The 12,305-nt window shown below is 39.1% G+C and overlaps 1 protein-coding gene across 1 annotated transcript; it reads right to left on the reverse strand.

Moving 5' to 3' along the window:
• Positions 1–981: 981 nt before the first annotated feature.
• LOC134824042 (uncharacterized) lies at positions 982–3,755 on the reverse strand. Its single transcript, XM_063835732.1, has one exon. It carries the CDS (start codon positions 3,537–3,539, stop codon positions 1,176–1,178), a length of 2,364 nt encoding a protein of 787 aa, XP_063691802.1. The 5' UTR covers positions 3,540–3,755; the 3' UTR covers positions 982–1,175.
• Positions 3,756–12,305: the final 8,550 nt, after the last annotated feature.

The raw sequence follows: 12,305 nt of genomic DNA on the forward strand, positions 1-12,305 counted from the left end.
CTACCCATGATTATGGGTTTTGGTCAAATATCATCTCTTTTTGATTATAATGTCAGGGTACTTTTCAAAGTCGAAATTCATAACTTTATTAATAAGGTAAAGGAGGTAATTTCAACGCGATTTTGAAATTTTACCTTTGAAAACATTTCCTTGTGTTTAGGTAAGCATATCTGTCGATCACTTTCTGAATATTCCACATTATACTCATTCAAGTCTGCATTAAATTCATATATAATGCCATTTAACTGTCATGGAAAAGCAGAATCTAATCGAAATCACGATTGAGCAAAATTCTCACCTTTCGCACGTGCAAACATTGAGCGGACGTTGCGTGCGCATCCAATATTGAATCACCTTAAATTTTTGCATATTCATTATTTATGTATAGTTTGATAAGCATGCAAAGTTTCAAAGTATTTCAAGAAGAACTGTATTCACAACGGCACTCCAAAGTTGACAGAAAATGGTAAAAACAGCAACTTTCAGTGATTTTAGCAATTTTTAATCAATTTGGGCGTGTCCCCACGTATGCAACTTTTCGATTTTCAACTTTAAAACTAGCCTAATGCACAATTTATACCTATAGGAAGCAGAACTGAGCTCCACAACCCAAGGGATAGCCCAACACCAGAGAATACTAAATCGCAAGATGTTTTTATAAAGTAATTCTTCAAAAAAGCACTAACTTCAATGGCAAATATCTTTATGAAGGAGCAAGGTAGGGAAACTTTCCGGTAGATTTTCGGAATGCTTAAACAATTATCTAACCTGTTAATGTCCTCAGATTTTGAATAAAATTACTCCTTAATGGTGTAAAATCAGTTTGAAAAGTTGTTATTTTGTCAAAAATCAAGTTTTAAAAACACTTAATTTGATGACGTCATCAAGTGGTGATGATGACGTTAAATTATTTTTTGATATAATTGAAACTGAAGTGTAAACGATTATATTTAAGACCTGTGCCTTAAATTATTTCAGAATTATAACTATTGTGAATTCAATAAAATATTTATCACTTTTGTATCCTTGTATCCTTGTATCCTTGTATCCTACAAGTATGAAAAAAGTGATACAATAGTTTGTAGAATTACTATTAGTAACAGAAGCTTTAAAAAAAAACACATGTTAATTGTCTTCCGCTTTCAGTGAACATTTTAAATTTTAACTCCAAGTCCCTAACTCCACGTATGATGGTCCTGTCTGTGGATGACATCTTTCCACTTCCTTGCAAAGATCTCTTCGCCACACTCCGACCAACTCACAACTAGTCTCTCCTCCAAATAATAAGAGTCAGCATCCCCCGACAAGACCTGGTGTGTCCTGATCCTGACCCCGACCTCCTTCTCACACGTGTCGCTGAACTCCAGGGAATGAAACACCACCACGTGCTCCTGGTGGATCTTAGCTACAGCTTCAGTCACCTCAGTGTCACACTCGTAACTCTCGTGGGATTTCTCGAAGTGTTTCAGGTTTATGGTGTGAGGCAGGGACTCCACCCCGGAATCCTCCCTGAACACAAACTTCACTCTGTCCCCAATGTTGGTAACTAGATAAGAGTTAGTGCCCGGAGTAGTGGAGCGGTACGGCATGCTCAAAAGGGGTCTCGGAGCTGGAAATGTAACAGTGTTGTTACTCAGATAATCCAAACTCTCTGTCTGGTAGAGAAACATGCAGGCACTAGGTTTTATGTAGAGATGAGAAGGAACAAGAGAGGGCCACAGAAGTGGGAAGTTGTTTGGGGAGATAGAGAGGGAGATCTTGTGAGCAGGCAGGAAGCAATGTGATGTGAATCTCATAGGGAGTGAGAATGTCCTGCTATCTTCTTCACATTCGAGGGGTTGCAGATAGTTGAGATCAAACTGACATCTTGTGACTAGAGTGGCAAATCCGTCTGGGTGGATGTCACATACTTTAACGGAGAGGTAAACCCTTTTCCAACAAGAAGCAGACAGTTTTACTACAAAGTTTGGTGTTCCAATCATAACCAGAGATGTTTCTAATGGATCAGAAGAGAATGAGACCGAGTTATCAATTGATGCGGTCTGGTCCCCAGAGAACCCCCAGTCGATCCGTAACCAGTGACCACTGTTAACACCTTGGAGAGGATGGTTCAGCAGTTGAATTGGTTCACAACACGGTTCACTTGGCGGCTTATATGTTGTTATTTTGTTGATATTGTCAGTGGTAGTTGTGATGAAAAGGACCTCTACCATTTTATCGTTGCTTGCAACATGAGACTCGCCGGGAAGAAAACTTTTTACAGTGAGATGCTTGCAAGTATCCGCTACCTTTGTCCCCCTCTCCTCCCAGTCGTCAAAAGCCACAAACCTGCCAACATCTCCAATTTCCCCGTCTTCAGAACACAATATGTCTTCTGGTTTAAAACTGTTTCGTACAAAGAGTTGCAGCCGTGGCCAAGAAGAACACTTATTTTCCTGCTCAGTATGAACATCTTTGAGGTGATAACTAAACCAGTTGAGACACATATCAAGAAACTCTATGCGTGGTCCCGTCGCAGACACGTCAGGCCAGTTGTGGACCCAGGGGCCGATAATTACTTTAGAGGATCTGTTAAGCTTCCTTGCCATCCGCTCAATGGCCGTGGTGTATCCATCCTCCAGGCCCCCAATAGCGAGGATAGGGACAGTGACCTTCTTGTAGTCCTCATCAATTGATCCATGTTCCCAGAACGGTCCGGGGAGCTGGTTATTGGTCCAGGAAGACATTGGCGATTTAGAGGATTTCTCCAGCCTTTTTAACCACGTCTGATACCATTCCAGTTTCGTGTCGAAAAGTCGAGGAGGGGGAGGAAGAGCGTTTATAGCAAACATAAAGCTGGACCAGGAAAGCAGCCCTGATCCGATAGGACAACCTCCCTCGTAATGTATATCATCAGTATACCGGTTATCAGTGGAGTACAGTGATATAGCTGTCTTCAACGGGCTACTCTCCGGCTCCAGGTACGCCATCTGAAGTCCGTTAAACCCACCCCAGCTCTTACCATACATCCCCACCTTACTGTTACTCCAGGACTGCTGGCTGATGAACTGGAGCACTTCTGAACAGTCGCTCATCTCCTGGGGTAGATACTCTCCGTAGTAGCACCCGTCTGAAGCTCCAGTCCCTCTCATCTCCACTCTCATTACCACGAAGCCGTGAGAAGAAAACCAGGGGTGTCTGTTGTAGTCCCGAGCTGCTGTCAGTATATCCTTGTAGTAGGGCAGGTATTCCAGGATAACCGGGAACCTCTCCTCCTTATCGACTGTTTCTTCGTCATCAACAACAACAATGTCATCTTCAACTGTTTCTTCACCTTCTCCAAATATAATCCTTACATCAGTGGAGTTAGAGTTAAAAGTGTTGAACTGCTCAGAGAATGAGTTGGAGGGACCGTGTCTGATGTCGGGGACCCAGACACGGCATGACAGCGCCACACCATCCTTTAGAGGAATTGTGTAGTCACTCAGTTCTGTGACATAGTACTTTCCCAGACCGTACTTTTCTCTTCTTGTTGACACCATTCTATACAGAGTAGACATTAGAATACTGTGTTGATTAGTATTTTAACATCTTCTTTTATACGACCTTGTTCGGATTAGACGCTAAAAAAATGATATATTTAGGACTTCAAGTAGTGGATAGAGCAATGCACACAAAAAACCAACAATGCACAAAAAAACTCGATCGAGAAGAACTCTATCATAAAAAAGAATGGTAGAGTGGAAATAACATGAAGGTAAAATTAAAGCAGTAGCATGTGCACCCCGAAAAATTTTTAAGGAAATTAGACAATTTTGACGCATTTTCCAGTACTTGAGGGACACGAATTTACGTTCGTAGCGGGAAATTTGAAGTGTGACCTTTGTTTTCTTTTCCATCTTCTGCAGTTCACAGTAATTTGGTCACAGAAATTCGGTTACATGACATTCCGTTTTCACACTTAAACATGTCCGGCCAATCAGTGTCAGGATGACCCTGACACTGATTGGAATCTTTTGTTTGTGTAACTGTAACGGTAAAATAGGCAGCGCGAGATCAACTTAACACGCAACCATGCTGTGCTCCCACTCTCCCTCCCTCCCTCCCTCTCTCTTCAACCCCCTGGACGGAATTCATCCATCGTTCGTGGTAACTGGCATGGTATTTAAAAATAACACAATGTAGGGGGGGGCTACAGTGCAGTGGGGCTACAGAGCAGTGGGTGCGAAAACAAAACTGTATACCATAGCCGTCTGGTTTAATGTTATGTTGAAGAATAAATTTTCATGTTTTTGTTAACTTGTCCCCCAAATCCCAGGGGGGGGCAGCTGCCCCCCCTGCCCCCCCGGTGATGTAGCCCATGTATATTGCGAGAGCTAAAAGTAAGATCGTGAGAACATGGGCTACTTCGGAGACAAATACAATTCTAATTCCTAAAAAAATTTACTTCCTACGATGTAGTAAACAAATTATGCCATAGATGACTGACGAATGACAAAATATAGCAACAGTTATAGAACTGTTGTCTTAACTCAACAGTTAACTCGTAGACGTATTATTTCAAGAATATGGGGTTTGAGACCATCCACTACCACTCACCAGCTAACGAAATAGGTACTAGTACTAATTCTGAATCTACCCAGTCTAGAAACCTGAAACCGTAATCTCACCTGTGGTCGGAAATTGCTGTATCTTTTATAGGTATAAATCTAAAGACACCTGAATGTAGCCTATAATTGACTGGCAAAGCGTCTATCCCTGAATATATGTATGTATACCTTATTTGACCTTATTTGGACGGACATTACTTGAACGCTGGAGGCCCTAGCGTTCATCTTAATGTCCGTTTAAATAAAGTCCGTTCAATTAATGTCCGTCCAAGTTAAAGTCCGTTGAATTTTTTCAAACATTTTTTCATTTCGAACTTTTTGTCCAGAATATGACAAATTTTTAATTTCGGTCAATTTCAATAGCTATCATTAGACTAAACTATATCGTTGAATTAATAAAAACAAGGTATTATAAAATTTTAACAATCTGAATTGTAAATATCACATAATTGCATGATCACTATCTTGAAGTTGATCTTCGGCTTCTTCTACCTCCACATTTTATCTTACAACTGGTTGTCTGTCCAACTCGTAGTCGTACCGGGCAATGAACGGTCCCAACTGCTCTACTAGAGAGATACTTGAATGCATAAAGTACAGCTTAAGCTTTATCTCTAGTCCCCCACTTGGTATAGGCGACCTTCGGTGACTTATGTCAGCTACGATACCTTCTACCATACCGCCCATCTCGATAAAGTAGAAGACAAACTGGGATATCTCCCTAGTTATGTGACCGACGGTATCTAATCTAGTCCTGTAGGTACCTTCGTACCTTATCTGCACAGCGCAGATAAGCTTAAAGTTACTGTATGAAAAATGGATTTTAAAATCATTTGCTAAAATTTTTAAAAAGTCAAAAAAAGATGAAAAAAATTCGGATTTTTGATGGTTTTGATTGCCTTCTAGTTCTAGCGTTCATATTTAAATGTCCGTTCATAATTATGTCCGTTCAAGTTATGTCCGTCCAAATAAGGTCCGATAAGGTATACGTTACTCGTATGCATTATGATTATATTTGCAGTACATAATTTCATAATTTTATGTATATATTATATTTCAAATTTCAATTTTCAGCTTCAGCTCGCAAATGCAGAGTTGAAACCACGCGATTTTTAGGAAGGTTGTAGACAAAGGAATAGGAGACAGCATTCTTAGAATTTTAATTTAGGCTTTAGATTTTGTATAATTAACGTTGGAAGTGAGGTAAAATAAACGTTAAAATAATGGCGTTATTTTAGCAAAGGTTAACTGCGTCGTTGCCTAGCAAAAGCTTTACCTGGGGACCCCAAGCTATTATGTTCATTAACCTAATAAACCGAATAAAGATGCAGCGGAATGACAGGCTGAGCGCCGCCCTGCATTAATTTAGTGTATGTGTCGAACTTTAGTTCATGAGCGGGTTAGGAATGAAAATGAACAGTGTTTGTCTTTCTTGACCTAATTTGTAATTATTATAAAAACATATAAACTGAATTATAAGGTGATGGTCACGATATTCGGAATTCAGATCATTGTGTTTCTTTTCAGATTAACCCTACAAAAAACATTAATGCAGCAAAAGTATGTTAATTATGTAATCTAATATTGCATGATCCAGATCAAATTGTGACTCTGCAAAATTCAGTTGCAGAAAACATGTAAACTAATAAATCAACTACAACTTTGATCGAAATTGAGAATAAATTTCCACATTCCAGGGAAGACCAGGAGAAAGGAAATGCAAACACGTAATGTAAAAATAGCTCGAAGGCTGGTAAGTGGTAACCTCGTGCCTGATGCTAACCTCATACCCAGAATCCGTTGAAAAATGATCATGACCGGAATCAAAGATCGAGATGGCTCATGCCATTATCATTATCAAGGACACAAAAATTTCGTCGCGGGTACACCACAAAAAAACTCAAATAATTTATGTGTGTTATTTTCTTTCAGTTTCTTTTTTAGTTTTATATTGTTCAAACTCAAGAAATTATACTTACAAGAAAATGAAAAATTACTAATTAGTAAAATTGAAAACTTATACAAATTTTGAAATTGTTGGCCAACAATTGAATTGCGCTAATCCTGCAACATCGTTTTCTGCACCTAAGGACCATTTGAAATTTAACCTGTAACCAGCTAACGCTGACTTTAAGAATTGAAAATTATTTTGTCAATTTCAATGACCTTTAGCATGTGGAAAAGTTTTGAAAATTTTGTCAGTCACAAAGGACACCTAAATGACGATAGACGTTGGCCAGGTCAGATCCACTTACAAGAACTTTCAGTTCTGAGTGCAAAACAATATCGTGACGGTCGGAAAAGATCGTGATGGTTGGAAAAGATCGTGACTGTAAAGATGGAAAATTGACATAGGAAGAAAAAAATGCAATTCAATTAATCTCGGAGTTTTAATCTAAAAATGTAAAAATAAAGTTGCGGCGAATACTTCAGTATTGATACCTCAGGAGTGAATATTATCGTCGATAACTTACTTTAGCTTTAGTGCTAGGGTAAAATTGATAAGGAACCCGTCTAGTAGTAGTTATTTATAATTATACTGGATCCGTGACGTGTCACGTTATCGATTACGTTAACGTAACGTGTCACGTCACGTCCTGGTATAAAGCCACAAACCTTCGTACAAGTTGCACAACTTTCTCAACCATCGAACTCTTTCCACTTTTTCCCTTTTAATTTAATTTTCTGAACCATCCTTCATGGCTGATCTCTGTACGAATTTTAATTGAATAAATTTTGCTTGTCTGCAAATATGTGCGATAACAGATAAACGTCAAGTATAAAGTGCGAATATATCGATATATGCGTCGCACGGCTAAAGCCTAAAAGTGCGATTCTGCACCTGCCGCACATAAATAAATATAATGTTGCCTCCGATATTTATTATTTACAACCGTGCAGTTAATTGTTTCATAGTCATGGTCCGTGCGTACATTTTCCGGGAAAAGTGCGTAAAGTGCGTAAAGTGCGTAAAGTGCGTTCGCCTTAGATCTTGCAGGCAATCCTAGGTTTGGATAAACAATTAAAACGAATTTATAAGCTAATCTTAACTTACTTAATACCTACTTTATAACATACTATGCAGTTAGTGGACGATAAATGAATATTGAGAATACCCGATTGAAATCAAAACGGACCAACACGATGTAAAAAACTACAGTCTACAAGTACATTGTATTTTGAATGTTCGGGCCGATGGTATGTGTAGTGTGTAGCTTACCTATAAGTTTATTTGGTAAAAAGTCCATAAAGGTACCAAAAAGTGCGTGAATTTAGGTCGTTTCGTGCGTTGTGTTTTAAAAGTGAGTAAAGTGCGCACGAACCAACTATAGTTTTTTCCGTTAGGGCACAGACCATCGAATTTAGAATGCTGATCAATTTCATCACGGATACTAGAGATTTCATAAAGAGCGAATATTAAAAGGTTGTACTTTAAGTCCAAGTTACTGCGGACATAGTTCACTATGTGTTTACCGTGTTTGGGTTCATAAGGCCTGCTCGTGTTATCCTGCCGTGGTTCGCAATATTTATAGTTATTATCAGTACATCTGAGCAATTTTCCCATGGATTAAAGTTTATAATTCATTGTTTTCTTCAAAACTATCTCCTACATACATGTATGATGTATATAAATATTATATACATATTATATATATTACAGTCATGGTTGCTATGGTACTGGTAGGGGTAAAATTTTGAACGTTTCAAATTGAAATATGTGTTCGTAGATCAATGATAGGCTGCGCCGGTTAGATGACCTGCTTAATGCTTGTGACAAGGTAATAACATGTCACATACATTAAACACACACGTCACGTACAGTATAAACATACCTCACACGCACAGTATAAACATACATCACACGTACAGTAAAAACACACATCACACGTGCAGTATAAACATACATCACACGTGCAGTAAAAACACACATCACACGTTCAGTAAAAATACATATCACACGTTCAGTAAAAACACACGTCACGTGCAGTAAAAACACACGTCACGTACAGTAAAAACACACATCACAAGTACAGTAAAAACACACATCACACGTACAGTATAAACATACATCACACGTGCAGTATAAACATACATCACACGTGCAGTAAAAACACACATCACACGTTCAGTAAAAACACACGTCACGTGCAGTAAAAACACACGTCACGTACAGTAAAAACACACATCACACGTACAGTAAAAACACACATCACACGTACAGTATAAACATATCTCACACGTGCAGTAAAAACACACGTCACGTGCAGTAAAAACACACATCACACGTGCAGTAAAAACACACATCACACGTACAGTATAAACATATCTCACACGTGCAGTAAAAACACACATCACACGTACAGTAAAAACACACATCACACGTGCAGTATAAACACACATCACACGTGCAGTAAAAACACACGTCATGTGCAGTAAAAACACACGTCACGTACAGTAAAAACACACGTCACGTACAGTAAACGACCGTCACGTACAGTAAACACACATCACGTACAGTAAACACACATCACACGTACAGTTAACACACACGTACTGGAATCAGAGGGCACGCCTTCAATACGAGGATAGAAACTCCAGTTTTGGATAAAATCTGTTTTGGAATTTTACTAGAATTAGAATTAGGATTATTTTAATCTATTGCATCATTCAAAATTCTGAACAGTGTTCGTTGGGCGCCGAAATTTTCCGGGCTGACTCTATGCACAGTGTTTGTTGCAGGAAATATTGTTTTCATTTTATAGTCAGAGGTTAACTTACCTTATCGGACCTTATTTGGACGGACATTACATGAACGGACATAATTATGAACGGACATTAATATGAACGATCGAAGGCATTCAAAACCATTAAAAATCCGAATTTTTTGACTTTTTTAAATTTAAGCAAATGATTTTTAAATCCATTTTTTATACAGTAAGTAAGAAAAGCAGTCATTAAGCAGTAAAAATGTTAAAATATGTGTACATGATCAGTTTCTAATATCACATATCATCTTCATCAAATGGGTTTTCGTGCATGAAATAGTCCATGCTTAAAGCATCAGTGATTTCTAGCTTTATGGAAACCTTTTTTATCAAACTACCCCGGTCCTGCATTTCAGTGTTAACTTTTACAAGCCATTCGGCGTGAAGTGGTTTTATCTTAGACAACTTAAGGTTAACCTTAACATCACGTGGAGCTTTCCTAGCACTGTTTCATTACCGCCCCTGAGTAATATGAGCTATAACAACGTCGGACAATGTCCTTGGCGACACGATTTACCGTAATATCTAGAGGCTGGAACAAGTTTGTCATGTTGGCGGGGACTAGTTCATGAACTATGTTGTTGAGTGCCATAATTTCGTTGACTTTTTTCCGCCAAGTGACCCTTGAAAACATCATATACTACTACTAATAGAGTTTTCTGTGCCTCCGGCAGACCAAGGAGAACCTTTCTGTCGTTAACTTACGGCACAATAAAGTTCTCAAAGTTGTCAAATTCTGGACAAAAAGTTCGAAATGGAAAAATTTTTGAAAAAATTTCAACGGACTTTAACTTGGACGGACATTAATTGAACGGACTTTATTTGAACGGACATTAAGATGAGCGCTAGGGCCTCCAGCGTTCACGTAATGTCCGTCCAAATAAGGTCCGATAAGGTACATAGTTTGTTAAAGGTTTGTTTTAGTGATTTTGTCATTCTACAGTCCTTAAACACGGTCCACATTACATAACCAAACCAACTTTTCAGCGAAATGACTGCCAAGGCTGTGACAATTATAGCAACTCTATTCTGTACGCTGATATGTCCAGCTAAAGGATTCTGCAAAGATCCCCCCACGGCTTTAGAGCAATTAATTTTAGACAAGCACAACGAACTGCGGGCACGGCACGTAGATACCGAACCACTCTGTTTCGGTTTATCGAACCCGGGGGATGATTTTACCTTCAGCACTCAAGAAAGGGTTAGCGGGTGGACACCAACAGGAACATTTGACGTAGACATCGGGGAGAGCCACGCTATTGATACTTTGAAAAACGTCAGAAGCCAAACAGATGCTTACGAAACAGTACCTAGACTTATGTGGTATTCAAAAGGATACCACTGGGACTATACCACAAGCACAAAATCCATCACCTCTCCTGAAACCCATATTCATGAGTTTACAAACATTGTTTGGAGGAGTACCAAAGAGGTGGATTGCAAGTACAGAGACGCCCCGCCTAATTTCATCTTGCTCTGCCAGTACTATCCGCCCGGAAATGAGGAGGACCCAGAAGCAGCTGCAGCTAATGTCGGACGTCTCAAAGGTGTTTGTGAAAGACCTGAAGTCACGATAGAGAACGCAATCCTGGAGCCGGACGCAGTAACCTTGATGGAGGGGACATCTTTCACACTCAAATGTAGAAATGGGGTCGTGAAGTTGTTGACATGCGGCTCTGACGGAAATCTGACGCCAGCCGGCCCTATCTCTTGCAAAGTTGACCAAAAGAAAACCTGTGACAAACCAATGGTAAAGAACGCAATCCTGGAGCCGAACACCGTGGAGGAGGGGGAATCTTACACAGTCAAATGTTTGAGTTTTGGGGTCGAGAAGTTCTTGACATGCGGCGCCGACGGTAACCTCACACCTTCCAGTGTCACCTGTGATGAGATGAGTGGAGCAGGAAAACTGGCTATGTCTGCAGTGCTCGTTGCCGGTGCTGCTGCTCTATTTCTATAGATGCTCTATTTTTCAAGGCCATTAGCCTACCTTTTTAACTGACATTCGCTGCTATCACTGTGCATGGTTAACAAGACATCGAACGTAATTTTTAGTTTTTAGAGTCGTGTGAGTAAGAAGATTTTATAAAATTTTTCCGTATAATAAACCTTTTTTAATCATTTTTAAGACATTTTTTATAAAACATCATTTATTTGGAATGTAAAAATGTTTTATGAAAATAAACACTTTAAGCGAAAGTTAAAAATTTAAATAAGTAGTCTCTGTCACTATAGAGTATAAATGACTATTTTTCCATAAATACATTGTACGGTGCTTAATTATAATTCATATTTTTCCAGAACTCTAGTTCATCTGATGTATTACTCGTTATTTTGTATACCTTATCGGACCTTATTTGGACGGACATTACTTGAACGCTGGAGGCCCTAGCGCTCATTTTAATGTCCGTTCAAATAAAGTCCGTTCAATTAATGTCCGTCCAAGTTAAAGTCCGTTGAATTTTTTTCAAAAATTTTTCCATTTCGAACTTTTTGTCCAGAATATGACAACTATGAGAACTTTATTGTGCCGTAAGTTAACGACGGAAAGGTTCTTCTTGGTCTGCCGGAGGCACAGAAAACTCTACTAGTATATGATGTCTTCAAGGGTCACTTGGCGGAAAAAGTCAACGAAATTATGGCACTCAACAACATAGTTCATGAGCTAGTCCCCGCCAACATGACAAACTTGTTCCAGCCTCTAGATATTACGGTAAATCGTGTTGCCAAGGACATTGTCCGACGTTGTTATAGTTCATATTACTGAGGGGAGGTAATGAAACAGTGCTAGGAAAGCTCTACGTGATGTTAAGGTTAACCTTAAGTTGTCTAAGATAAAAACCACTTCACACCGAATGGCCAGTGAAAGTTAACACTGAAATGCAGGACCGGGGTAGTTTGATAAAAAAAAGGTTTCCATAAAGCTAGAAATCACTGATGCTTGTTTAAG

This window comes from Bolinopsis microptera, chromosome 12, assembly GCF_026151205.1.
Source record: "Bolinopsis microptera isolate Bmic1 chromosome 12, MBARI_Bmic_1.0, whole genome shotgun sequence".
Taxonomy (NCBI): Eukaryota; Metazoa; Ctenophora; class Tentaculata; order Lobata; family Bolinopsidae; genus Bolinopsis; species Bolinopsis microptera.

What these genes read in the sequence shown, in the direction of transcription:
- LOC134824042 (XM_063835732.1), bottom strand. Translation starts at nt 3,539, where the DNA reads ATGTCTACTCTGTATAGAATGGTGTCAACAAGAAGAGAAAAGTACGGT.